The sequence below is a fragment of the Filicampus tigris genome, chromosome 17, assembly GCF_054856515.1.
Source record: "Filicampus tigris isolate MCC_2025a chromosome 17, RoL_Ftig_1.0, whole genome shotgun sequence".
Taxonomy (NCBI): Eukaryota; Metazoa; Chordata; class Actinopteri; order Syngnathiformes; family Syngnathidae; genus Filicampus; species Filicampus tigris.
In genome coordinates this window covers 7,405,766-7,432,981 of record NC_141233.1, presented here as the reverse complement: position 1 = coordinate 7,432,981, position 27,216 = coordinate 7,405,766, and the positions used below count along the sequence as shown (strand labels likewise).

General features: G+C 40.0%; 1 protein-coding gene across 2 annotated transcripts in view; it reads right to left on the bottom strand.

The window, feature by feature from the left end:
• The window catches only part of pcdh1a (protocadherin 1a), an 83,884-nt gene that overhangs the window by 53,425 nt on the left and 3,243 nt on the right, over window positions 1-27,216 (bottom strand). For both annotated transcript variants that reach the window (XM_086013293.1, XM_086013292.1), the window contains 2 exons: window positions 20,244-21,058; window positions 17,826-20,009 (listed from right to left, as the gene is read on the bottom strand). In XM_086013293.1, the coding sequence (XP_085869419.1) occupies window positions 17,826-20,009; window positions 20,244-21,038 (2,979 nt within the window). In that variant the 5' untranslated portion in view covers window positions 21,039-21,058. The remainder of the gene's footprint in view (window positions 1-17,825; window positions 20,010-20,243; window positions 21,059-27,216) is intronic.

Genomic DNA, 27,216 nt, shown 5'->3' with positions numbered 1-27,216 from the left:
AAACCGCGCATCTTTAAGAGGGATGGATGACCCCAAAATAAATTAAAATTGTCAATGAATCCCATACTGTGCATCCTGCAGGCTGTTTGGAGCCAGGTATGCAGGAATGAGTGAATCAGACCAGACAGTGGCTCCGGGGATACAGTGTGTTGTTGCGTTAAAGAATCTAAGATTTCGGGTGGTGGATTCGCCAATAATCAGGGTGGTCGGGGGAAAAAGGGGGTGAGGTCGGGCAGACGGGGTTGGGTGATGGGAGAGTGGATTTTGGAGTAGATTTCGGTGGCAGTGAGGTGGAGGGAGGAAAGCTGGAGGAGAGACCAGGGAGAGTGCGCTGCGGAGCCGGAGTGGGCTGAGGTGTGGAACGACCATGAGCCATGGAGGAAAAGGAGTGCATAGGATTTTCAGAAGGAGGGAGCCGAGAAGAGGATTTAGTTTTGGACTGTGTGGTGGAAGGCGGAGAAGGTGTAGATGTTTCAGCAAGAGGAGGAAAAACCCGGGGATTGAGGATGTCATAGGTGTTTTTCAGCTGGATATTGAACTGCAGGGTGTGGGGGTGGGCAGCGGGGGTAATGGCGCGTGACTCTCCCATGGTGAGGGACAATTGACCAGGATACAGGCTCGCGTGGGGTGGAGCTGGACATGGATGTGGGCTTGACACCCAGCCGCGTCCAGGTGACGGCGAGCAGCGAGGGGACTGCAGCAGCTGGGCCGGGAGCAGTGACGTCATCAGCCAACAGAGAAGCAGGTTGAGCAGCAGTTGTGTCGGTGGACGATGGAGACTCTGGTTGACCAGGACCGAAGATGATTGTGTCCATCTGCAGCTTAGCTTCGGGGATGTAGTAGAGTGTGGAGATTCTCTGCTCGTGCTCAGAGATTCTCTCAGCGAGGCGGGACGGACGGAGACGTAAAAGGAGGCATGGGTGGAGTGTGGCACGGGTAGAGTCTGTCGATGTTAGTAATAGTACTATTGTGCCGGTGATGTGGAACGGGATCTAGGTAGTTCGTTGCAGTTAGCGAGCTAGCCGGCTGGGCTGGTTAGCTTGCTAGCCAATGGTGTGTTGCGGCAAACTCAAAAGACAGACTATGACAAATGACGATCAGTCTTATGCAACGTAATGTCGGCTACTGCGATACAAATTAAGTCAACCACATAGCGCATATTAGAAAGGTTGATTTAATTAATAAAGATGCTACAACCCAAGTATGACATATATTGCGACCAAATCAGCTTAACATGATAAAAGACACACAGTAACAGACAATAATCCACATGCTTTAAAGGGGGCGGGGGTGTCATCAGACGCTTTATGCGCAACTGTAATCAAATGTTGGTCTTATCACACATTTGCAGCACGTTGATCTAACGCATACAATATGCTTATCAAGCACATACAGAAACACATATAAATGCATGAATTTATTCAAACCTTTTCTTGGATAGGGCTTGGTTAGGCTTTTTTTTTTTTTCTTTTTTTGCAAAACCTGTTGAACCGTTTCGTTTCCTGTAGTGTGAGCTTATCCGTCTTTGCAGACTGTCTTTTAACATCTTAACAGGGTGGAGAGACAAGTTAAAGGGTGCACCGCTATGTACGGGCGGGCATACACTTTCTCTATCAGATAACGTTTACTCTGTAATGGTTTATTTTGTGTTGCTTAGGGAAGAACAGTAATACCTAAGTGTGTACCCTCGAGACATGGTGGAACATTCCAATAACATTTTTTTATAATAAAGCAATGAAACTGCCCATGTTGGGGCACTATAACTTAATTACTAAAAATGTGCTGATAAGTGGTGATCCCTTTGTGAGTTCATTGTAACCGGTACTACGTTTGTTCTAGGCGCAGCTAACATGAATGGCCTCAACTGTAATTGGTAAAATGAGCTTTCTGTGTGAAATGTGCTTAGCACTCAGTTCCACCTGATATACTGTATTCTGTTGATTTTTTTTCAATTAATGCAAATCCAAGGCTAATTTACACAGGCCTCAAGCTTGGTATTTCAGATTTTGTTCACATTCTCTCAGTTCCCATTCATTTTACGAGGAGTGTTATGGACACTCAAAATCAAAATGCCTGTGGCCAAAATTGGACTGACCAACAAAGAAGAAAGAGTGGTTGATTATGCTGAACCTTAAACAAGAATTCCGGTTAAGTAACGGTTTTTGTATTCGTTCATACGGTACGGGCTTCACGGTTCGATGCATGCGGTCATATGACGAATACATCTGATGGAGAAAAAAACTCAAAGCCTCAGACCAAGCGACCGCCACATTTGTTGTTCAAAGAAGAAATAGATCAAAACAAATGTAGAATAAAAATGGCGAGTGCAGGACAAAACATATGGAGCAAAAGGAGCCCTCTGCCACTACACAAATCAGCCATTTGGGAACATTTCGGCTTCCGATTTGAGTACGATAGAGTGCGAGCGGTGGAGCGAACAAGAACTGTGTGTCGGCATTGTTCGAACTCCGTGCGGTATGTTGCAGGTAGCACTTCAAACATGCTAACAAATGGCATCACCCTGACACAGTTACCCGGGGTAGAAAAAAGAAACACCAACAACGTATCCACACTACTTTTAAGCAGCCTGGAGACGTGAAAGCAGACAGAGCCAAAGATATTAGTATTTACTGAAGCAATAGGCATATACATAGCAACATCTATGCGCCCATATGCTTTAGCCAAGGAGCCGGGCTTCAAAAGTTTATTAAACGTGCTGGAGCCCTGTTAAAATGTTCCATCACATATTAGCAAGACCATGGTCCCTGTCATATACAATCACACAAGAGCCGTGGAGCATGAGCTATCCTCTGCTGCTCTTATAATGAAGTTAAAGTTACTAGTTGGCTAGTGCTACCTGACTTTATCTGCAACCTTGTTCTATCCAATCCTTCCTGTGTTTAATCTTTATTATGATTATGATGATGATTATGATTATAATTATTATTATGATTATTGTTATTATTTATGAACCTAATGCAACCTAAACCTAACGCACAAGTTTATATTCTATTTTGTGATTTTATAACCGGGAATGTTTTTTGCTTTACAGCAAATTGCATTGTAACTTGCTTTCTGTTAAAACAAAATTAAAAAAAACAACCTAGTCTTATGCATTTGAGACTCATTGCTGTACCGAACCGTACTGAACCGTGACCCCCATTCCTAGATACGTACCAAACCGTGACTTTTGTGAACCTTTACACACCTACTTAATACCAATTGGAATTGCTTTAGTTGGAACAGTCTGTTTTGGAATGTATTATAAACGGGAGTTAAGTCCAGTGGTCAGTTTTACTGAGCAGAATTACAGTTTGTATTGTGTAGCATGTGACACTGGTTTCTCCACACAAGAGTCAACATGCAGCTTGTTACAGTGATTATACATTGAAATGTAAAAGACGTTCATGTTTTCAGGTTTCCTGAATAAAAATAGGGTTATTGACCAAGTATCTCATGTTTGTTTTACTTTACTTTGCTTTGATACATAACATAAGGCTTGAATTGATCAGTACAAGATTTCTCTCTGGCACAAAGATCTTTGTTCTCCACCATCTTCGCCAGAGAGTTTTTGACGTGTGATACAACCAGACCAAATGTTTGCTAGTCTGATCAGCCTAATTTTCTGCTACAACGGTTGAATGGTAGACTCTATGAATGGTAGGATTTGGCACAAGCGACAACGTGTGCATCTATCTGTTCTTCAGTCCGTTCTTTTTAAACATGACAGCTCAATTTACTCAAATGGCCTCCATAGTCACCAGTTGTCAATCCAATTGAGCACCTTTGGGATGTGAGGGATAAAATATTTGCATCATAGATGTGCAGCCGACAAATCTGCTCCAACCGCATAATACCATCACATCAGTTCTAGCCTGTTATTGAATTTTATGTCAGAAAGATTTAACACGACAAGAGTAGTGTCCAAACATGGACAAGCAAGGTGTGCTTAATTAAGCGTCTGGTATGGTTGGGTTCCTTCAACAAACCAATATTCCACATTCATTTTTTACCATGTGTTGTTTTTTAACTGTATTATACGCCATGTATCAAGGTATATATGAAATACATGTTTTTATTGGAATGATGCACGCCCCTAGCCTTTTCAAACTGCATTTTTAATTAAATGCTTAACAGTGGTGGCTGGTCAATAAAGTGGGCATGGACACCGCTCTACTACTCAGCCGGGTTAAAAAAATTAAAAAAGAATGAAAAGAAAACATATCATAGTATAAAATATTACAATAAAAGTATTGCAAGGTCAACATATTTATTTTTTGATTAGCAGACTAAATAGTATACAGTTAATGATCAGTAAAATGTAATCGTTTATCCCCGGCATCTCATATATATATATATATATATATATGCAGGCAGGGTTGGCAACGAAAGTCTAATCCACAGAAAAGTGATGGAGTCTCATACATGGATGTGTAGTGAATAATTTTGCAGTGAGTGAGTGATCAGGAGCGCCTTAAATAGGTGGGTGTGGCACTGACACAGTGAAGAACTGACTGGAAAAACAGCGATGGAACGCACTGGTGACTCGTGGTGCACAAAAGTGACAAAGTATGCAATAGTGAATGCATCCTGGACACATGTGGTTTGATTTGAAGTCCAAATCAGACAATTCTGTTGCAAGGTGCCTTGGAGCAATTGTAAACCATTTGCCATTGGGGCAAAAAGAGCAAAGAGCAGTAAATGCAAACCCACCCCAAGTGTGCCACCAATCTTCTATAGAGCCTTAACCAACTATAAAATGTTCCGGGTTTTAATCTTGACTACACCCATGATAGTCAGTCAGAGACGTGAATGCAAAGGATGCAAACAGAAAAAAATCCATAAAAAAGTTCCATAAAATGGCACCATATGAGTTACGGCGTTAAAATAAAAATTAAAATTAAATTATCGCGAATAGGCCTTTAGATCATACCTTTCAATGAACGTTCAATTAAAAAGAGACAAGCCTCACATCTATCTGACTTTGTGAAATAAAATGTATTAGAACAAAGCTTCAAAAATCCATGTGACACATGGTTACATCGTTATTGTAACAAGGCAGCTAACAGTTATTCTGACCTGAAGACAGAGACACTAACAGTAATTCTTCTGGCAAATAATTAGTTTTATCTCGGAAAGACATGGGTCACCCGTAAGGGGCTCAATTATAATGCGGGAACAATATAAGAAAATGTGCAGCTCAGAGCTCTCAAAGGGGATTGCTTCTTCATATCTCGTCAAATTTCAGATGACATTTCATATGGCTGCAGCCCAGAAACAAGCCTTTTCCTATGTGAGTCACTGCAGCTCGAGAATCATTATGTTGAGGGCTGAAATTTCTCACTGCACTGCTTTAACACATTTGTATTGAGGCAGAAGGAAAAATTAGATCAGATTTGAAATCAATTATATGAGTATAATATTTTAAAATAACGCATTTGAATCAACACAAAATATTGTAACTCTATTCAGGCATTTGGCGCCTGATGCTTGCATGTTCAGCCGAATGGAAATATTTATTTGAGATTGTATTATTTATCACACTTTCCATTACCAGCTGCATTCTGTCCTCTTGATAACGCTCCTACATTGTGTGTGCACAGATGAATATGGCGTGGTAAACATTTTGCTCTTATTTCGTTTTCGACTCGACTCCAATGTGTATTGTGTTGACCATGCGTTGAATAGTACAGTCCACTTGTTATTATTCCAATTACATTCAGCACACTATATTTCTTAGCGCTGCCTGACGGATTTGCACTCATTTAATGTGTGCTATGTACTGCTGCTTAACAGACTCACATTTGCATCATAATGATTTAGAAGACCGATGCATTTTTAATATTCATAAACAGGAATGTGTGCAGCATTACAGTAGCATTGAACTGTTCATGCTGTTCCCATAGTTGTAGTAAACCTTTGGTAGGATATTGCTGTCATAGGACACTAAAATATAAAGGTTATCATATTGTTATCATTAATGGACCACATATGATAAGAATATACAATTGCCTTTTTTAAGAAGCATCTAATTAATAGTGGTCTTATCACTCCATTGGTGGCCTGAGGTTTTGATACCAATTGCCTTTTGAAGGAACTTGGGTGATGCGTTTTTCAACATTTTCAAAATCACACTGATTAGTTGTTTCCTGCAAGCAACACACAAATTAACTGCACACAGCAGCGATCAGCGAAGTGATGCACATTAACAATGCACCGAGCGTTTTAGATGCAGATCGGCCCATAGGGGGAGCTTAGGCCTTTCATATGATAATCTACTGTAGTTATTAATAACTTGTCACTAAACCTCTCGATATTGCACAGGGCAGGACAGAGCCAGTATCATAAATCTACGGCAGCTGTTTTTAGCCAATGTGACAAAATATTTAGGCTGGAAATAAACACTGCCAAGATTCTTCTAAATGTGTTCAATACTGTACAGTTAGTATACTCTAATAAAAGCTGTATGTGCCATTGTGGACCTAGTATATAGTAGGCTCCTATTTGATGTTTCCTCCTGTGTATCAAACAGCAGCACTGGGACACCTGACTCAAACAATGCACCCACAATAAATTCAAGATAGAGAGATGAGTGTCTGAAGGTATTAGGGTGCCCCTAAGCCTTTATCTTATCAAGTTTCAGCCCAATACACACAGGGATGGGGGCAGGGACAAAAGGAAGCCAAGCAATTAATTGTCTTCTCTGCTTGGCATCTCATTTCAACAGCCCAGAAGGTCTATTACGGGAGCAAGACAGTCATTAAACCTCAACAATAATCACTGCTGAGCTATTCCTTCATCCTTTGTGCTACTTCACCATCTCCTGTTTAATGCCACTCTACTGTGTCAATTCTACTCACCAATACAAGTTTTGATACACGGGATCAATTTATAGGATATAACTGCCATGTCAGTCGTATCAGTGCCATAGAACACAACCTGGAGAGATCTAAACACTTTACTGAGCAATAAAGAGCAGTTATTCTGTACCGTATTTCATAGAACCACATTACCAACGACTGTTATTTGACAGATTTAGCACCAAAAGCAGACGTGATTTCAAAGCAATCATTATATGTTGTGTGTGTACATTAAAACATTTTTGTGTTATCACTTTCAAACTCATAACTTTTAACGGGCAGTAAAATTAATACATTTGCAATAAAAACAGCAACAAAACACCTTTTGTCATAGTTTTTAGAACTGCTGAAAAACTGACAGTCAGTAAGTTGTTCTGTGAAAAAAAATCAGCCCTCTCTGACCCAACCTCTAATTAGATTTTTTAGAAACCACAATGGCTGTGGAAAAACAACCAATCAGAGAGACAAGGCACGACCAAGGAGATTTCAATCACTTGCTGTGCAACCCTAGGCTTACTCATAGCGGGGACACTCCCACATCCTCACATTGACCTGTTACCTGGGGCTTCAGGAGCTTTACTACCACAGAATATTCACCTATAAAAACTGTTAGTCACAGCAGGAGGAATTTGGAAGTCTGCAAACCATTTGTATGGTAATTTACTAAAATATGCATCACCAACACAACAAAGGACTTCATCACAGTCAATTGCCGGACCTGAACCCAATAGAGCATGCATTTTTCACCCACCGGATGAGACAAACAAGAGAGGCTACAGTAAAGGCCTGGAAAAGCATGTCAAATGAAGAATGCAACTGTCTGTTCTGAGTTGTTTCACACATCTGGATGTGAATACCATGAAATATTATTATACAAAACCTTTGTGTGATATTCATCTTTGGATCGGAAACCTAAATGTCTTCAGTATACAAAAAAAGAAAGCAATTGACGTTCCAATACTTTTGGAGGGGACTGTATGTTAACGGGACATGCAAGAGGCTATCCAGCATGGCCCATCTTCTGGTGCAAGGTGTTCCAATATTTCACAGGCAAAAAAGAGATGGGAGGAGGAGTGTTGATAGAAGGTAGAAACGTGAAAGAGCACCACAGGATGTACAAAGTAAAAGTTAAAAATACGTTGCACAGAGTGGAGACTAAAAGCTGGAAAAACTCTCAGTAGGAAAGAATAAAGAAGACTTAAAGGGTTGAGAGCACCCAAGAAGAAAATAGGGAGTGGGTTGGGAAGAGACTCTTTGAGTTTGAGAGCATAAAAGTGGCAGTTGGGGACATGGAGTTGGTTCATTTGTCACTGTCACATCAGTTAGTTTCTCCTTCATAACTGCAAGGACAGGATCTGGCCCACGACCCAGGCCTTGATCCCCTGCATCATCTTCCATCCTCCAACCTCTGCCAGCACCTGCCCTGTCTCCCATCACTGGGGATAAACCCATGCAACACTGCACTCTGCACTCGCACAATTTTGTCTGCCTGTGTGGACATGTTCATTGAGCTTAATCAAATACATGTCTCAGCAGCGGTCGCAACATATAGCCTGAAGGTAAATTATCTATCCAATGGCATGCCTGAGTGATGCTAGCATTTATTTTATGGGATACTTTAGTGTGAAATGTTTGTCCTTTAAAAGACGGCGATCCGAACCGATAAGCTGTATTAATGCGGTATACAATATGATAGCGTGTAGTACACAATATACAGTAACTTATCCACAGAGGCAGTTGACAAAGTTGTAGAAAAGCTTTTATTGGCCGGATGTCTACCTCAACCAGGGGAATGTGATGCATACTACGGTGGTGCTTCCTCAGTAAAAGCCACTCAAAGGTTTTAAAATGCTCTTTAGCTTAAGAAGCATGAAGCTGTTAGCAATTATTTTGCATGTTTGTTCCCCTGTGGAAAATCTGAGTATGCAAGTGTAATTAACATGAGTTGCCTATATAGGTAAGACCACAATTGTTGCACCCAAGTGTGTTTTTTTTTTTTTATATGTATGTATTTTACTGCACCAGCAGTTATCTGGCAACCAGTTTCCAAATAATAATCTGTTTTTTCGCCCCCAAATATAACTAGCCGTTCGTCTCTTTATGAGCATACCACGCGTCTTGCTTGAGAGTCTCACTTTACTTTGAGGAAGTATTTCCTCCCGAACTTACCTTTGCCATTTTGACAGCAGGACTATTCATTCAATAAACTTTCATTTCTTTTTGCCATCACTTCATATACATTGACATTAATCTCTGCTGCTGGTGATTTATTCACTGCTTATCTTTTATTTACCACCAAATGTCAATAACACAGCTACGGTCGCTCTATTGCTTGGTAACAGGAGCTTGTTGATTGAAAGGCACAGATTTGAGATGAATTTTGATGTGCCAGTTTGGCAAATTAGTTAGCAGCTCAACATCAAACTGCTAGATGTAGAGGTTTCTATTTGTTCGGTATTTCATTCACTCAGATGATGTTCATGTTCAGTATTTCATTCACTAGGATGATGTTCATCACTCCAACTTCCCCACTCACTTACAACTCCTACCTGCCTAACCACTCACACTCACACCCCCACGCACACCCCCACACACACCGTCATGAGTGTAGAATAGTTTGTCAAAAACTTTCCGATTGAAATAATAAAAACTCATTTTGTTAGGCAATAATCCAATACGTGTTTTGATGTCAGCATGATGCATATTGAATTGCTTCAAAACAATATATGCATATTTGTAGCTGTTCTGACAATGTTTATTCATTTCATGTCAGGAAAATATCCCCAAACACCCAATGGTAGACAGACGTCAAAAAAGGCTCCCAGAAACACCCCATCAAATCATATTTGTCGCCAAGCCAGGTTTTTGCTCTTGAGCTGATATAGGGTTTAGATTTTAAAAGTCGCTTTGAAAAATGTGTCGGTCTGTGGAAAATTTGGGTCAAGCTCATCAAGCAATAATAAGCAGTGCGTCAGTCACGGTGCTGAAACCTCACAGCTGCATGCAGTTGTTCCCAATAGAGGAGGTGACCGAGCTGGCATTTGCTAAAGAGAATGCTCGGAAATTATGAAAGAGTGCATGAAATCTCAGATGGGATCTGTTTAAGCGCAATGATTCTTGCACTGATTTACATTTTATGATATTGTGAATTATGTACTGCCTTTCTAATGAGAAACATAATTTAATGAGTCTATAGTTAAAACAGCTGCCGCCAAACATATTTGATTTTGGAGTGATTTTGACCCAACAGTTGCATTTCTGAAACTAAAATGCTTTTTGATAAACTACTACTGACACACCGTTGGGTATAAAGATAATACATGGCATTTTAATGACGAATCAAATACGTTTTATACCATCTGTAACCATGCACCTTTGAGGCTGACTGGCCTTACAGGTGTCTGTGGACCAGAACGCTTCCCTAATGGACCTTAATGGGTTTTATAGTGCGGTGCAGACTTCTAATGGGGCAGTATGTCTGACGGGGATGCTCCTCTCTAGCCCTCCTGGGCCATTTCTAGGTTCCTAATGTGACCTGAAGAGAAGGATACATAATGTATCAGTAAGTTCTCTCAGTGAGAGGGTTAAATAAAGTGGAAATTGTTGTGGGAGTGAAAACACAGAAATGGAAGGTTTTGAGAATTTGTAATACTGGAGTCGGGGGGGGGGGCACCTAAAGAGACATTAAAACTGCCAGAGGAAGAAAAATACCACAACGTATTATTGAGGGACACTTTTGTGCTAAGCTGCTTATTGATAAAAGCAGTAATCTGCCTGGCAAGAAGGTAAGGAGGCTGGGGTGTGTGGTGATATAATATCGCAGCTGAAGGGCACGCCATCAGAAAGCTGAGCTGTCACCCAGCTTTACCTAAAGGACTTGTTCATATATATATATATATATATATATATATATATATATACACAAGCCTGGAAGCCTTATGGTTTATGTAGGAGATTTAATTGTAAGAAAAGAGAGCTTGGTTGCCGTTTTTGATGCCTCTCATTTTGTGCTTTAATTATTCTATTGTCTCAATGCCGTGAGTATACAGCTCCAACTAATAAACTTCAGAAAAACCCATTGTTTAGTCAAATTTTGGCTCAATGGTATTGGACCAAAAGCCCAAATGGTAGCAGATGCTATTTTACATATTTTGTTTCTAGAACATCTGTGAAAACATTGCTTTTCAGTCTGTTAAAATCACAAAATACACAATCAAACAAATGTAATACTATTACTTTTATTATTATTCAACCAGCCATTGCTCCACTTAGTCCAGTTAGACATTGCTATTCAAATCCAACGTTTGGAACAGGCGACTAGTTGGCGTGGACACACACAAGCGCGCACCCACACGAACATCCACTTTCCATCGTTTGATTGTCTTCTCCCTCAATGTTCTTATAAACTTTATTTAAAGCGGAAGTCAACCCAAACATATTTTTTTCAAGAATATGTTCCCAGCAGGCCCACTAGTTGGAACACGGCATTCAGATTAATTGTGCGTTTGTGGAATATAAATTAAGCAGCAAAATGCACTTGTTTTTAGCCATCTCTGGGGCAGGCCATTTCGTCTTTTGTCGACTGAAAATGACATCACAACTGCTCACAACGATCAATCGCAGCTGACCTGTTTTCTGAATCTGAGCCGATTTTTTTTTTTTTGGGGGGGGGGAAAAAATGTAATATGCTGAGGATACCAGGCGATCGTTTGCATAATAGACAGTGCTCTTTATATCATGAAAAGACAGAGCCACAGTTGACGACATCATTTTGCATGACTCAAACGCACGCCTTGCCCATCTGTCCACAAACTTCAAAGAATGTTTGGCAATGCTATGTGATATTTTGGGGCTGATCCAGCTGCATTACAGACTTAAATATTTTCTTCTCACTTGGCATGCTTGCGGTGGTTAACTATTGGTAACATTGCAACACATGTGAGTTGTAGGTGGAGATTATTGAATTCAGATAAACAGCCTTGAACAAGTTCTGGGGGGCATGTTAAACTGTGCTCATCCAACGTAATCATTATAGCTGCCATAGAGAACGACACCAAAAGATTTTTTTTTCCCTTTTGACATTCATCTGTGAACATATTGAGTAAATGATGTATTTTCTGTGACTAAAATTGTTAACATAGTAGACACTGCTCACAAAAAGTTATGGAGATTCGGCGTTCGGGTACAGTTTCAGGATGAACATATTGTACATGCACATTAAATGTTACAGGTGAAATTAATTCCTAGTTCAATAAGAATTGATATTTAAAATGTCACATTCCTTATGATGTTCATATTTTGACATGATGAAACCAAGACAACATCTTTCAATTGATCAACAGTATAGTTGGCATGTGAGTGTTGATTTGTAAGTGAAATAAGTACATTATAAAAAAAAAAACATTGTTAAACGCCTAATTAGCTTGCAGATTTGTTTATGCGATTACAATACTCTGCACCACTTCCCTGTACCCTGACTAACTTTGCTGCTGTACATTTCTGAAGTAGGTCAGGCATTTGGATCCAGAAACATTTCATGAGTAGACTACTACTAGATCTACTTAAAAACAGCAACTGTACAGTAAGAGACATTTCCACCCAGTTTAGACTGTGCTCTGGGTTACTGGGATCCTAGCCTACAGGAGGGGTGCACAGGGTGCACAGTGGACTGCTCAGTGGAAGGGCAAATATACAGTAGACAGATATATGTTCTTACTCATTTGGTCAATTTACAGTCTCCAATAAACATGCATGTTTTTAGAGTTACACTAACGTCCTTCTTAGGGGATTTATTGCCATAATCAAATGGGGGCAGGTATACAACACCAGTCACAACCCAATGAATACTCCTTAGTGTAAAATGATGGCTGTTTTTCAAAGAATGCACAATGAAGTACCTTGTTTTGAAGCGATGAGACAGTACTGAAGCAATTACAGGAAAGGGAAATTATTTCAGATGAGTAAATCCCACATTTTGAGTTTGGACTTGCTATTCTGGACAATCAAGTTTCAGAAAATGTGCACAAAGAGCTGCGGATGTCTGCGTGGGCATGCTGCATGCGTGTGTGTTATGACTGTCTGAAAAATACTGAAAGCCGGATTGATTGAAGAGATAAAATAATGGATAAAATGTTCTGCCTCATTTCTTCTTGCATTGCCAATTGTGACAAAAATGAATGTTTTCGAGGTTTCTCTCAAGTCCACGTCAGGAATAAACGCTTGAGCCGTTGGCAGAGGTGGGGAGTAACAGGCTACATTTAGTCTGTTATATTTAACTGAGTAACTTTTTTTAGAAAGAGTTAAATTGTTCAACTGTACTTGTCAGAGGAGGTTCACTGAAACATGCCAAATGGCTGCAACAACGAATCGATAAAATTGATTTAAAAAAAAAATCATATTTAAACGTGTCGCCAACAAATTTCATGATGGACTCTTTGTGAGGAACTGTTAGCTCTTTGCCAAACTACACTGAGAGCCGGATGCTTAGGGAGGGCACAATTACCTCCGCTGTGTCGTGCAACGACATGCCATAAAATGATTGATTAAATTTAAATAGAAATGAAAAGATAAAAACCATCTTCGAAATCAAGCAAAAAGGGCAGTACTACGTACTACAGAATAATCGGTCATGAAAACTCACTATACCGCTGTGCTCTACTGACTATAGTTTCTTTTCTACAGAAGCATACTGTCCACACAATAAATCAGAAGGAAAAAGAGAGATGAATACAGGCTTTTAAATGTCAGTGTTGTGTCATCCTGAATTTCCCATGTCACAATATAATGAGCACTGTCATTTTTTCCACAGTAGGCCTATTGGGCAGTTCAATTTTGTGTCTGTTATTCTTTATTTCTGTTGAATGTTTTGTTTTGTATAGCATGCCACCTGAAGTTGTTTAAACATGGTGTATAATTCACTAATAATTTAATGAATACGCTTCAAATGTTAGTGTTGTGAAATATTTAACTTTTAAATGAGTGGGAGCAAACATCAGTGGTTCCTTGATGTTAACTAGCCCGTAGAAGCTCGTCAATGCTCAATCCTCACGCCTCAATATACATTCAAGACAACTGATATGCTCCTTAATGTGGCAGCTTGGGAACAAATTGGTCGTCATGGTCGAAGCATCCAGAAGCAAGGAGCAAGGTACGTTTCAATTAAGAGAAATGAGATCCACCCTGTTTTCCAAGTGTTTCAAGCATGGCAGAAACAGGAAAACATCAGTGTGACTGGCAGTCAGAAGAGTCAGCCTTACACTCAATTTGTATTTATCCTACATACTATAAAAAAGAGCGGCTTTGTCATGTCACTTGCATGGTGAGTCTGCTGTTTCACGAGATTAAACAAAGAAATATGCTTGAAGAGCATTTCATGCGGCTACATTTGCCTTAATTTGTTATTTTATTAAAGTCGTCTTCAAAGAAAGTACTTGAGTATAATTTTGGCTCTTCTACCCGTCTTTGGCCGTTGGTCTAAATTTGATATGATGCCATTTTAAAGGAATACCTGAAGTTCACAAAGTATGGACCTCGTTAATAATAGGCCAGATTAATTAAGACTCACTCACTCATTATTTACCCTCTAAGGCTCTGTGAAACCTCTGGATTTGCTTTAGGCAAGGAAATCAGATGAATATCCAAAATGGAACACAACACTTTGACTTCTGATTTTAACGGCGCCACATGGAACACATGTTTAACACAAATGTAGAGATCTCATTAGAGGGGTGTGAAAAAAGGTGCAAGCGCTAGGACCCAACAGGGCTAATTATCAGCTTCTAATTGCTGATGTGAGTCACATGTTCCTGCAGCAACCATCATAAAATATCACACGTTCAAATGTGACAAGAGAAAAAAATTGAAGTTGCACAACGTTAAGAGGATGTCAGCCATCAGCTTGGTTGGTAAATCAGTTGCTTCGGATGTGACTGCAAAGCAATGGTGTGATAACCTCATGTGACATTTATTTTCCATGATGACTAACAATGAAGTGCAATTTAAACAAATGCCATATAAAATGAATCACAGGTTCATTTTTAAAATAATCCCTCAAGCTTTCATGTGATTAAATTTGAATGAGTCACATGCAGACAATTTATCAGGTACACCTGCACACTAATGATATAAAGAAATTCAAACTTTCTGAGTATAAAAATAGCTAGACATTGACAGAGAGGTGCATTGCATCATCAGTACTATTTATTCTGCACAAGACATGCATTGTACATACATATTTACACATAACAGTATAGGGATAACTAGTTCCCATATGCATTTATTGGACATGTACACCCTAGTGTAAAATTCTTATCTACAATAGAGAGTTGTTTACCTTGCCAAGACCTACGGAAAACTCCCAGTGTCCCCACTTTAATTAATATTACCCTAACATAAAGTACGCAGAGGTGCAGTATGGAGAAAAACATCAGTAGACCTGACTTACTTTAGCAGCAAATCAACAGTAGTGTGCTTGATGCATTTCAGAGATGTTTAGTAGAAAACAAACTTTGCTTGGCTACAGATAAGTATTCTATAAAACGTATATTAATTGTGTATTTAATTTACCCTATTTGTCCACTGGCTCTCTGATTTCAGTGTTGACACATACCTGTATAGTACATATGCATTGTCATTCAGTGCAATGCATTCCCTTGCAAAGTGTATATAAAACTTCTATTTAAAACCTTGTAATTTTACATAAGTATGGGAATGTATTTAACAAAACAAAGAGTCTAACTAAACCCTCTTTTGAAAGATGTTGTATAAACAACACGATATAACATAGATCTAATCAACATTTGTAGCAGGTACAAGCAAACATAGCGATGATACAAAAGCAAATTCAGTATAACAAAAGCCACCATCAAGAGCAACAGTTAATATTAAGGTGAAAGGGCACCAGGCTACATCTGTCACCGTTACTTGGCAGTTACTTTAATTATCTATTTTAGTCAATCTGTTCTTCCTGATGTGAGATGAGATGGCGTACATGAAACAACATCTGTAGAGTTATGTCATAGAGCTTCAACATCTGCTGACGTTTCACAGCCTGTCAATCATTGGGTATTTCTTGTATGCCTTTATGTTATCATATTGAAAATGTAATGTCAAGTGCTGAGAGCTTACATCTGTGTCGCAGTTTCATCTCTCGCTATTATAACAAGAGACACATTTACACGCAAAGGCTGACACTACACACGGAGACACACCCTGTGGCTTTTGTTCCCTTATGTTGTCATTCAAGGTGACAGTGGTGATTGTTCGCTAAACTGACACCATCCACAAAGGCTTATGATCGCCTAAGATGTCAGGTGGCATCTGCTGAGAGTATCAACCAAGCCAACAGTGAGACTGGGCTATTGATGTCTTCATTAAAAAAAACAAAAAGTGCCATTTCTCATACATGTCTATTGTCTATTTTTATGTATGCTATTGTTTTGAATGAATAATGCATAGAAGAACTTCCAATAGATTTTATTTATGTACAGTATTGCATAAAGTTATACAGTATACTATTTAGGGGGAAAAGAGCTTTGATTGTTTAGTGCATGACTCGGCATGTGCTATATATAAATGGCATTATTGGGAAAATCGAAGCAACTCCTGTCATTCTATTTACAGTCAGCGGATGAGAGGTGTAGTCCTTGACATAGGGAAGAAGAAACTGATTTACTTGAGTCCATGCAAGAGGTCCAAAGTACAGTAGGCCTACATTTAAACAGAACCGAGACCAGACAGGCTGATGTCAAATTAGCCAGGTCGACCACAGATCTTCATGCAAGATTCAAGATCACCTGGCGGGCTGGTACCAATAGTTAGATGTGGTTCCAGCTGGCATAAAGTTTAGATAACTTCCAGCCACCAAATTGTCAGGTGCGCAGCGCGCATGTCAAATGAAACGACCTTGGTATGCCAGAACGTCTACCATGATGCAAAGCAGTCTGCCAAATCCCAAACAGGCGAAACGAGGCTAGCACCGGCACGAAAATCAAAATGCGTCAGTCTTTACAACTGCGCCGTCTATGAATATAGGGCCAATAAGTGAATGTGATGACATAAATGGCACATAAACACAGAGCTACACAGCCTTTAAAGCCCAAGATCATACTACTTTTCATTTTGTAAACCCACTGAGTTTATTTCTATTTCCATGGTAATTTGCACCAAATACTGAATAGATAAGTGGACATAAGTGCAAACGGACAAAGGAAGTATAAGCATGTGACGCAAAGAGAGCAGAATACTAGAGCGCATGCAGAAGTTAAGTTAATATATGGTATAAAAACATTAATTTATCCATTTTCTGTACTGGTTATCTTAACAAGGGTCACATGTGAAGTAGAGCCTAACCCAGTTGACTTTGAGTGAGAGGTGGGTACACCTTGAACTGGTTGCCAACCAATGCCAGGCCACATATAGACAAACAACCACTCATACCTACGGACAATTCAGAGTCTTTTACAAAAGATGTTTTCAGAATGTAGGAGGATCCGGAGTGACCGGGAAAAACCCACGCAAGTCAGGGAAAATATACAAAACCTAGTGGCCAGTGCCCCAATATCAAGTCACCGCTGTTTCCAAGTGAAGATGACATGGTTGTGTCAGGGAACGCACAGTGTCAAAAACAAACAAATCGCGCAAGTGACTCGCTCTGGCGTCACAACAACGTGACTGAAAACTCTAACCTGAAAACTAAACTGACATGGCTGTAACATGTCTGCCATATATTTTTAAATTGGCAATCAATAATAATAATAAAAACTTTCCAGGTATATTGTGAAAGTACTGTTATTTAAATAGATAGTGCTTCATTACCATGTAGGCAATATACTAGATTAATTGTTTCTTAAAGAAATACAATAGTATATAACATGCATTTATTCCACTGACGACTATAGCTGTGCTTTTCAGAAGCGCACACACCTATTTCTGTCACAGGGCATCAACATTGTTCAATGACCTCACCTGTCTGTTGTACTTGGGTTGACTGGTCTTGTAGCTGTAATCAGAGTATTGGTCTGACCCAGTAGAGTTGTCATCTCCTCCAGTCCCGACAAAGGTATTGGTAGCCGGAAGGTCCTGGACTGCCTGATGTTTTTGCGAGCCTGAGGGTGACTGGGCCTGCAGCTGAATGGAGGGCAATGGGGAGTTAGAGCGATAGTGCCGACCTATATCAGGGCTTTCTGGTGAGTAAGTCAGGGGCAGATGTATCCTTGGGCTATCATTGACTGCATCAAGGTTGAACTTGAGGCTTTTTTGGAGACTGACCTCCTCTTCTTCCCCAAGTGGTTTCTGCGATTTCTGAGGTTTTCCTTTCCTACCTCGTTTACATTTGGCATTTTTTGGTGCCTGTTTGGGTGCATATAAGTCCTTTGTTTCCTTCTTGCCAGGTTGATATCCACTCTTGGTTTCTCTTTGGATGCGGTGACGAATGAAAACCACCACTAAGATGAGCATAACAACACCTGCTACTCCAGCAAGGCTTCCGAACAAAATGTTGCTCCGTTGTGTAGCAAAGCCATTGTCGGGATCACCAGCAATGTCCCTGTCTAGTGGAGTGCAAAGACTGTGTCCAACTAGATTTTCAACTAAGCTGACATTTGAAATGGTTTCATTGACGTAGATATGGACCAAGGCAGTGGCATGACGTGCTGGCTTCCCTCTGTCATTCACTTTTACCACCAGGCGATGTAGTCCACCATATTTTGGGGCCATCTCCTTTGCTAGAGTAATCTCTCCACTGGATGGTGAGATGCGGAATAATTGGTAAGGGTTACCACCTGCAATGCTGAAGACCAGCTCTGCATTGGGCCCGCTGTCCAAATCTTCAGCTTCCACGATCTCCACATGACTATCAGGGGAAGCAAGGGGTGACAAAAGTCTGAAGGAAGAATTCGAGGGCTTTGTAACAACCGGATCATTGTCATTTTCATCCAGTACATTGATGGTAACACCCACATAAGAAGACCTAGGTGGTTGCCCTCCATCCACTGCTTTTAGACGGAAAGTGTAGCTGCTCTCTTTTTCTCTATCAAAAGATATGCTTGATAGTATGGTGCCAGTTCCATTTTGAACAACAAATTTTCCCCCATCGGACTCTACTGACAGGTGGACATGGGCATTTTCACCTTTATCGACATCCATGACTGTTACCATGCCGACCGGGCTGAGAGGAGGCATGTTTTCTAAAACTGAGAAGCTGTAGCCACTAAGCATGAATTTGGGGTCATTGTCATTGCGGTCAAGGACTTTTATTAAAACACTTGCTGTTCCTTTATGGACAGGTGAGCCTTTATCAGCTGCGGTGACCCTAAACTCATAGTGTTCCTTGTGCTCACGATCAAGTGGGTCCCGGGCTCTGACTTCCCCTGTATTTGGATCAATCTCAAAGAGACCCTTGATGGATGTGTCTGCCACAATGTTATAAAGAAGGTCTGCATTTGTGCCGCTGTCTGCATCTGAAGCTATAACATCCAAAACCTTTTCTCCAGGTTGGTTTTCTTCAGCAAACTCTACCTCAAACAAGGTTGGGGAGAACACTGGAGAATTATCATTCACATCAGTTACCTGTACTTTCAATGAGTTGGTACCAGACAAAGCTGGATTTCCAGAATCTACAGCCACTATCTCCACTCGATAATCCTTCACCCTTTCATAGTCGAGGGGAGTGGTTGTTTGTAGGAAATATTTCCTCTTGTTGTCACTGGATGAATCACTGATAGGGCGAAGCTGGAAGGGCACATCCCCTGCAACCACACACGTGACCACAGCATTCTCTCCCTCATCCTTGTCAGATACTTGTACCAAAGCAACAGCTGTTCCGACAGGCATGTCTTCTGAAATGTTAGCTACTCCTTCACTGTGTGTCACAAGACCAATTCCACGTATCTCCACAGCTGGTGGATTGTCATTTTGGTCAGTCACCTCAATGGTGACAAAGGACTTGGAGCTCTTTGGTTGTGGACCCTTATCCCTTGCCACCACATAGAAGGACAAGCTGTCAATCTCCTCTCGGTCCAGTGGTCCTTTGACATAAATGATACCAGTGGACCGATCAATTCGTAAGAGTTTTGGCACGGGGTCTCCTGCTTGATGAAGTGTGTATTCAATTTCTCCATTAGGGCCCATGTCAGAGTCATTTGCTTTGACCTACAACAACAACAGTAAGAAGAACACACAAAAATGTCATTTAATTTATGTTAATTATGTGCAAAAATGTGCCGCCAAAAAATAATTATTTGATCTGGCAAAGAAAGAATGAAACCATAATCTAACAATATAGAGTCATAGCACAATTTGTGAAAACAATTCGTTTTAATTTAAAATGGGCTGCTAAATTGGACAAAACAAAATTGTTTCATGGAATTTAAGACTGTGTCTTACCTGCAGCACCGAATGTCCCACTGGACTATTCTCCAACACTTCCGCCTCATACGTTAATTTTTCAAACTTCGGTGCATTGTCATTGACATCAGTGACGACCACTCGCAGCAAAGCACTGCTGTAGCGCTGTGGGTTTCCTCCATCCACTGCCTTGATGGTAAGGTCATAGGAATCCTTTAACTCGCGATCTAAGTTGCCCAGAACAATAAGCTGTGGGAGCTTACCACCCCTGTCATCTGCCACTTGTAAACCAAACAGTGTTGCTGCATCCTGTCCCGCTGTCAGGGCATAATCACTCACCCCATTCCTATCCGAGTCTCTGTCAGTTGCTAAAGGTATGGAGAAGAGTGCCCCCATGATCGTGTTCTCAGGGACAGATATGGTTAGCACAGAAGAAGGGAACTGAGGGGTGTTGTCATTGATGTCCTGCACCTCAATGCGTCCTTCAATGAGTCTTGGGCTCTGATTTTGTATCAGATCTGTTACAGATACTTCAAATTCCAGATAACAGGGCTTACCCCTAACAAGCAAGCGGCAGTCTCTCAGTGTCTCTCTGTCGATGGGGATCTCAGTGGTGAAAATATCTCCAGTCTTTCCATCGACACGTAGATAAGGGGCACCAACCTCCAGCTTGTATAGATGGCCTGAGTCTGGCAGCCCCTGGTCTGCAGCCAGACTACCAATAAGAGTGTTGGGAGGTTGCTCCTCCTGGACCCGGTATAGAATGCTGCCTTTAGCAGAGCTGCAGAGCAGCAGAAGGAGCCAAAACAGCATCACTAGTAAATGTTGTTCCATGGGGTCATGAGAAGATCTTCCTGTAAAACAACCAAGACAATGTATGTCAATGTTTACTTCCCATTCTATTCACTACAGAAGCATATTGTAGCAGTGAGGTGCATTACACATACTCCATAGTCAATCTTTCTCTCTCATACGTACATAACTCCATGTGTTCTTTCATAGCTTTGATGGCTTCAGTGAGAATCTACAATGTAAATAGTCATGAATCAAAATGACTTGAATGAGAAGTGTGGCCTGTACGGTGCATATATATATATATATATATATATATATATATCATTCAAGTCATTTTGTTTCATGACTATTTATATTGTATATTCTCACGGAAGCCCCACATATATATAAATATATATATATATATGGGATGCAAAATTACTGAATAGAAGGTTTAGGCCTGGTTTACTAACGTCCCAGGGTGCTAAATTATGTGGCCATTCAACAGACTGCCCGCGCTGTTGGCGGGCGTGTTGCATGTGATCTCCTAAGTTAGCGCCTCAAGGGCTTGGTTTAATAAGATCACAACGCCCTCTAAATTGGGTGTTCACGCCGTCTTAGAGATTGTATGCGCCATTGGCAACAAGTGGAAAAGTGGTGGACACCACCGTATTTCAAAGAGGGGTTTGCACTTTTTTAAATGACTGTACTTATCCTGAGTGTGTGGGAATTAGACATATTTTTACATATGCTGAATTAATCCATTTGAATCTATTTCTCTCAGTATTTTGCACATTCACATAAAGAGAAAATGAACTGTGTGAAAATGTTGCCTATTTGACAGACGCATTGCTGGGCGCACAAGGTTGGTAGGTCGGCTTCCACATCTGTTTGCCCGAGGAATAAATGTTCACCTCTTTTTGCAAGTGCAAACATTAAAATCAGGCCCATTACGTTTATATTATCCTAACAGATGTTGAGTGCTATCACTATTTCAAAAAAATGTTGTCGCTAGCCTAATAGAATTGTATTGAATGTTTTCTGAAAATAAGAAAAAAAAATCTAGAAAGGACATTTTTATAGTTTTTATTATTAATTTGTTAAGACTTAAGAAGGACTTTAGAAATTATGCTATTCAGTTAACTGTCCATATAAGTTTTGAACTCAAACATATATCCTTTCAAACCTGACATGGTATCACAGAGTGTTATAGTACATATTTCATTTTGAGTGTGACCCATGATAATTTTAAACCACTGGAGGTGTCAGAGCTTCCTCTTGTAAAGATTACACACTATCATATTGGTGCTTAGCTCGACTTGCCCCGTTGTACAATTCAAATGTCTTCCCATGCTCCACTGCTACAGATAAACTCAGACACTGGAATAATTTTGTTTGAATTCTAACCTTTCAACAATTGTAATTACAGCACATTATTTGTGGGTCTTTGATCCACTTTCCCTCCAGCATTCTTTTTTTCCACAGTGCAATCATTTTTTGTGTGAGTGAGTTATTTGTATAATTTAAGTAAGAGCACACTTTGGGGTTAAGTATCAGGGTCCTGGGCTATGACAAACTTAGGTGGGTGAATTTGCCGCATTTATATGTGCTTGTGGGCTATCTAATCACTAGATCATTACACTTGATGGCATTCCAGTTGAGCGCTATATGTTTGTGATGCAATAATCATTTAAACGATTGTGTGGGGGAAATAATCAACCAAACCATTTTAAGGACAGCTTCTTTGTCAATGATTAGCCAAAACTGCAACACTGCTGTCTTTTCCTGACAGTTTTGACTCATCCACACAATACAATTGATTATTTTTCAGGTAATGAAAATACAATTAATGGGATGTTATGGGATGGATTTTATTAAGATGCGGGCTTAATAAAATGATAATAATTGTAACTTTAACACACATCTATAACATTGTGTCTTGCTATAGTTTTCCCTCTAGTGTGACATAGTTGTCCCCATTTTTATTCCATCTATTTACAGAACTAATAGGCGTGCCTTGATTGTGACATGATTGTTATGGTTGATGACACTCATGACTTAATATCTTCCAGTTGGCCTCTTGCCTGTCTTCCAGATGGCACCATGCCTTGCAGTCACAGCAAATTTAGCTTATTTTCTTTCCCTTTGTTTACATTTGAATTCAACATCATGTTGTTTGTGAAGTATGCTTACACTGTGTTAGGTTTTTCCTCAGCTATCTCACAACTCTTTTACTGAAAGCATGAAAGTCCTATTTTTCCCAACCTAACAGCAGAGGTATTTTTGGTATACAATTATGAAACATAATGCAAAATGGCAACATTAAAACTGCAGCAACTGCAAGGACTACAATTTCCTGCAACTCAGCACTTTATTCTCCCTAAAAATGTGATTATCATCTGCCGACCCAGATGGTGTGGTCGACCTGAACAGCTACAAGCTGATTCAAGCAGATTGTGCCACATTACTCAGCATATATCTATATATTGTTTTTTTTTTCTTTTTTTTCAATTGTTTATAAAGGTTCATAGATTTGCATTACCACAGTTTTGATAAACTGTGGTAATGCAAATCAGTAGAGTACATCAGTTACATCTACTGATGATTGACTTCAGTCAAACATCAGTTAAACATTTAATATCTTACTAACTTCAAGCTGAACGAACCCCAAACAGCCAACAAAATACATACACAGAAGCTGAAGAAGCAAAGGCAGCAAACACTCACAAAATCTGCATGTATATAACCTTTTCTGCACAACTCACAGCTTTAAACAGTAACACAATAATTGATGCCAAGTTTTGTGTACAGGCTAGTCATCCACTTCACACAAAAATTCAGCAATATTATCTGTGGTTCCCATGGCAATTAGATAAAAGCTATGCTCGTTAGTACTAGCCAGTCTATTTTATTTTAGTGAGAATTTTTTGGGGAGGTAAAATCACTAAAAAGTTATTTATTTTTTATCTGATTTGATTATTGTACTAAAATAACAAGCTTGCACCTTTTCTCCTGCCCCGCTTCATTTCTTTCAGATATTGTTTTACCACTTTTGCCTTTTCCTTCATATATCAAAATGATTGGTGTAGGAGGGATGCCATGCACTACATGACTTTCAACATCCAATCCTAAGATTTGCACATTTCCAGATCATTGTTTAGCTTGGCAGATAAATTTCAGTGCCAATGCTCTAATCGTATGAGGCATGAGGTTAACAGCGACCCGAAGAACTTAAGTCACAAAAAGGAAAAATGGCTTACTGTGCCAAAAAAAAAAACAGAAGAATAGGATCATATGTATTGGTTTTATCATACTGTATAATCTCATGCTGTGATCATGCAATGGTCCAGATGATTCCTTCTTGGCAGAAAAAAATGTGGAAGCATGCTGGTGGACCCTTAAAGTCAATAACTGCCTAATCGGTGTGCTATGTGCTCTATCTTTTGCAAACATGTTTAACTTTGCAGAAAAGAGTGCAGTCGAGGCTAAAAAAATAATCAGCACTGGGGTTTAGGACCCTGAGGAGGGCAAAGAAGAGGCTTGCCACGCAGAAAGAACAGTACCTGGCTAAAAGCCATCTTATTAAGGCCATCAGGGTGGCAAGCCTGAAGAGAAAATGAGGCGAGAAAGGCTCTGTCGCATGATTCATGCAGAGCACAACCATCACTCCGTTGACCTACAAGTCCCAGGAGAGGGTCACCCAAATACACCCTGTCACAGATCAATGACCTCAATAGATAAGGATCGCTCAAAGTGGAAGCAATGTGTTTTCTCGCTCCCTTCCTATGTGTCACTTGAGAGTCACTGGCCACTGATGAGATTGCATTTGATGCCAAAGACTAAACACTTTTTTAACATAATATGCATGAATCTAATGATTTGTTTATACTAGTATCTGGCCAAAGTAGAACATATCTCAGTAACAGGGTATAACCTACAACTATTAAATGTACATTCTGGACAATACAATAATGATGGTATACAACGGAAAAATATTGGAATTTCATGGAATTTGATATCATTTTTCATTATTATCCACATTTTTTTTACTGATTGGAAAGTAGGTAAGTCCATTGTGAGGTCTTTGTTGAGTTACCAATATGGCTCCTTGTGGAACATGGTCAAAATATTTTTTGATTTTTTTTTTTTTAGGAGAACGCACAGAAGGTTATTTCCTTTGCTGTTTCTTCCAATTACTTCCAATGTCATTTTGAATGACAGTGAACTCCTCCATTCCTTTTAGCATCCGACCGCAAGCCTCCATTTAGGCAGCACTCCCTCAAGGCTTCAGTGCCTTCAGTGCCATTACTAACAGCTAAGCTTCTTGCAGCAAAACATCAGTTTAACTGCAAGGTGATTGATTCTCACCTGGAGCCCTCTCATAGTGCTTGACCTTTGCGACCCCAGGGTTCAGGAGCAAATTTCAACTTCTACAAGTCTATTATCAACTTTTAGCTATATATCGGTCCGTGCACAGTTTGTGTCCCAAAAGAGCTACACTTTCAAGGCTTATTGTACAGACAGTGCTGACCTTAGTGATAACAAGGTCCTCTGAAAAGGACGTTCCAGCCAAGTTTGTAAATAGTACAAACCCTGCATGAATTGGGTATCTGTAGCACTTTGGCACCTATAGAAGGGCATTTTGACTTCTATACAATCATATTATCATGTGACAGCTATCAAATTGCACGTCAAATATTTTGCAGCACATAAACTATACACTGTCATTTAAGGGTGGGGGGACAGAAAAGGTAGAGTGGGCAAATAACAATGTAGTTGTACAATGTAGTTGGAAATCTAAAACATACATCGACCGCCAATTAAAGAACTATCCCACAGAACAGAATGATAGCTAATCAGGGAGCAAAATGAAGCTTGCGCCGTGGCTATGCATCAGAAATGGAGTGCCAACCTGTTGAGTGTTTATATAATGTCTCTCTCAGGTTTTTACTATCATACAAATGACAAGAAGGTTTTGCAAAAACAATAAAAAATAAAAATAGCCACTGCACCAGTGTTAAGATACTAGATAGGCAAACAGCTAGCCTAGATTTGTCTTTTTGCATCAGTCTGGATGCCCTGTAGCGTATTGCTGTCTGTCATAGGTCGATTCTGGCCATAATGTCAGGTTGCGTTTGCTCATGCAAGACTTCTGGCTTGGCAGACATGACTCTTGATTGTTGGTGGCTAGTTGTGCTCATAATTTTACATACCCTCAGGGACATACAGTTGTGCTCATAAGTTTACACACCCCTAGGGTGTGTAGTCCTAAACTTATGAGCACAACTGTACATTGTTAAGTGTGCGTTGTACTGTGTGGCTCATATCACGTACGTCACACAATTAAAGAGTAGTAAGAGTGCCATGCATTCGTTTTTGGTGTGGTTTGTCACATGTTTTGATTGTTCTTTATGTGTAGCAGGCTGTTCTATACTTACATTGTGCCTTCAATTTTAAAACGGCGTATTCTATAAACTAATCATAATCAAACATGTGCAGCTTGTTTTGTTTGAGACAATAAGAGAGGTATTAAAAAGAAAGTCTAAGATAATTATGCTGCAGCCCCTGTGCACCTGTCCTGGTTACCATAGAGACAGATGATCTACGACTGTGGACTGAGTCAACACAGTGACCGACTGGCTGACATTTGCTGTGCTACAGGTACAGACAAAATGACTCAAGCAGAAAATCAGCCAAGGCATGTTGGTAAATTAACAATAAGCCGTTGCAAAGGGAACATTGGAAAATGTCATTAAAGGAATAAATTAATCATTTTTTACTTTGGTGCTGCTTTAAAGCAGCTGCATGAGAGGGGGACACAGCAGTATTATGGGTTCTCGGAAAGGTTCACTTGTTCCAAGCTCACATGTTTTAGTGGGGGGTCTACTCCTCCCAGGAATTTTATGATAATGGACAATTTTATGTTGTTGTTTTTTTCAAACAGAGTAATTTTTTGGGCTGCCTTTAGCCTGTAAAAAATCCATTACCCTCTCCCACACATACTTTATAATGGCTGGTATCACATGGAATGACCTCATTTGGTTGGTCTTTGCAAAGAATTGATTTCGAATATGTTTTTTGAGACTCTGCACAACTGTGTGACTGTGTATTTGAACTATTTATGTAGGCCACTCCATGTAATGTCATTTCTAAACCATGTTAAGTGTGGCCAAAAACAATGCTAGTCAACACGCCTAAAACTTATTTTTTCTTTTTTGCATTCGAGTGCAAAAACAAA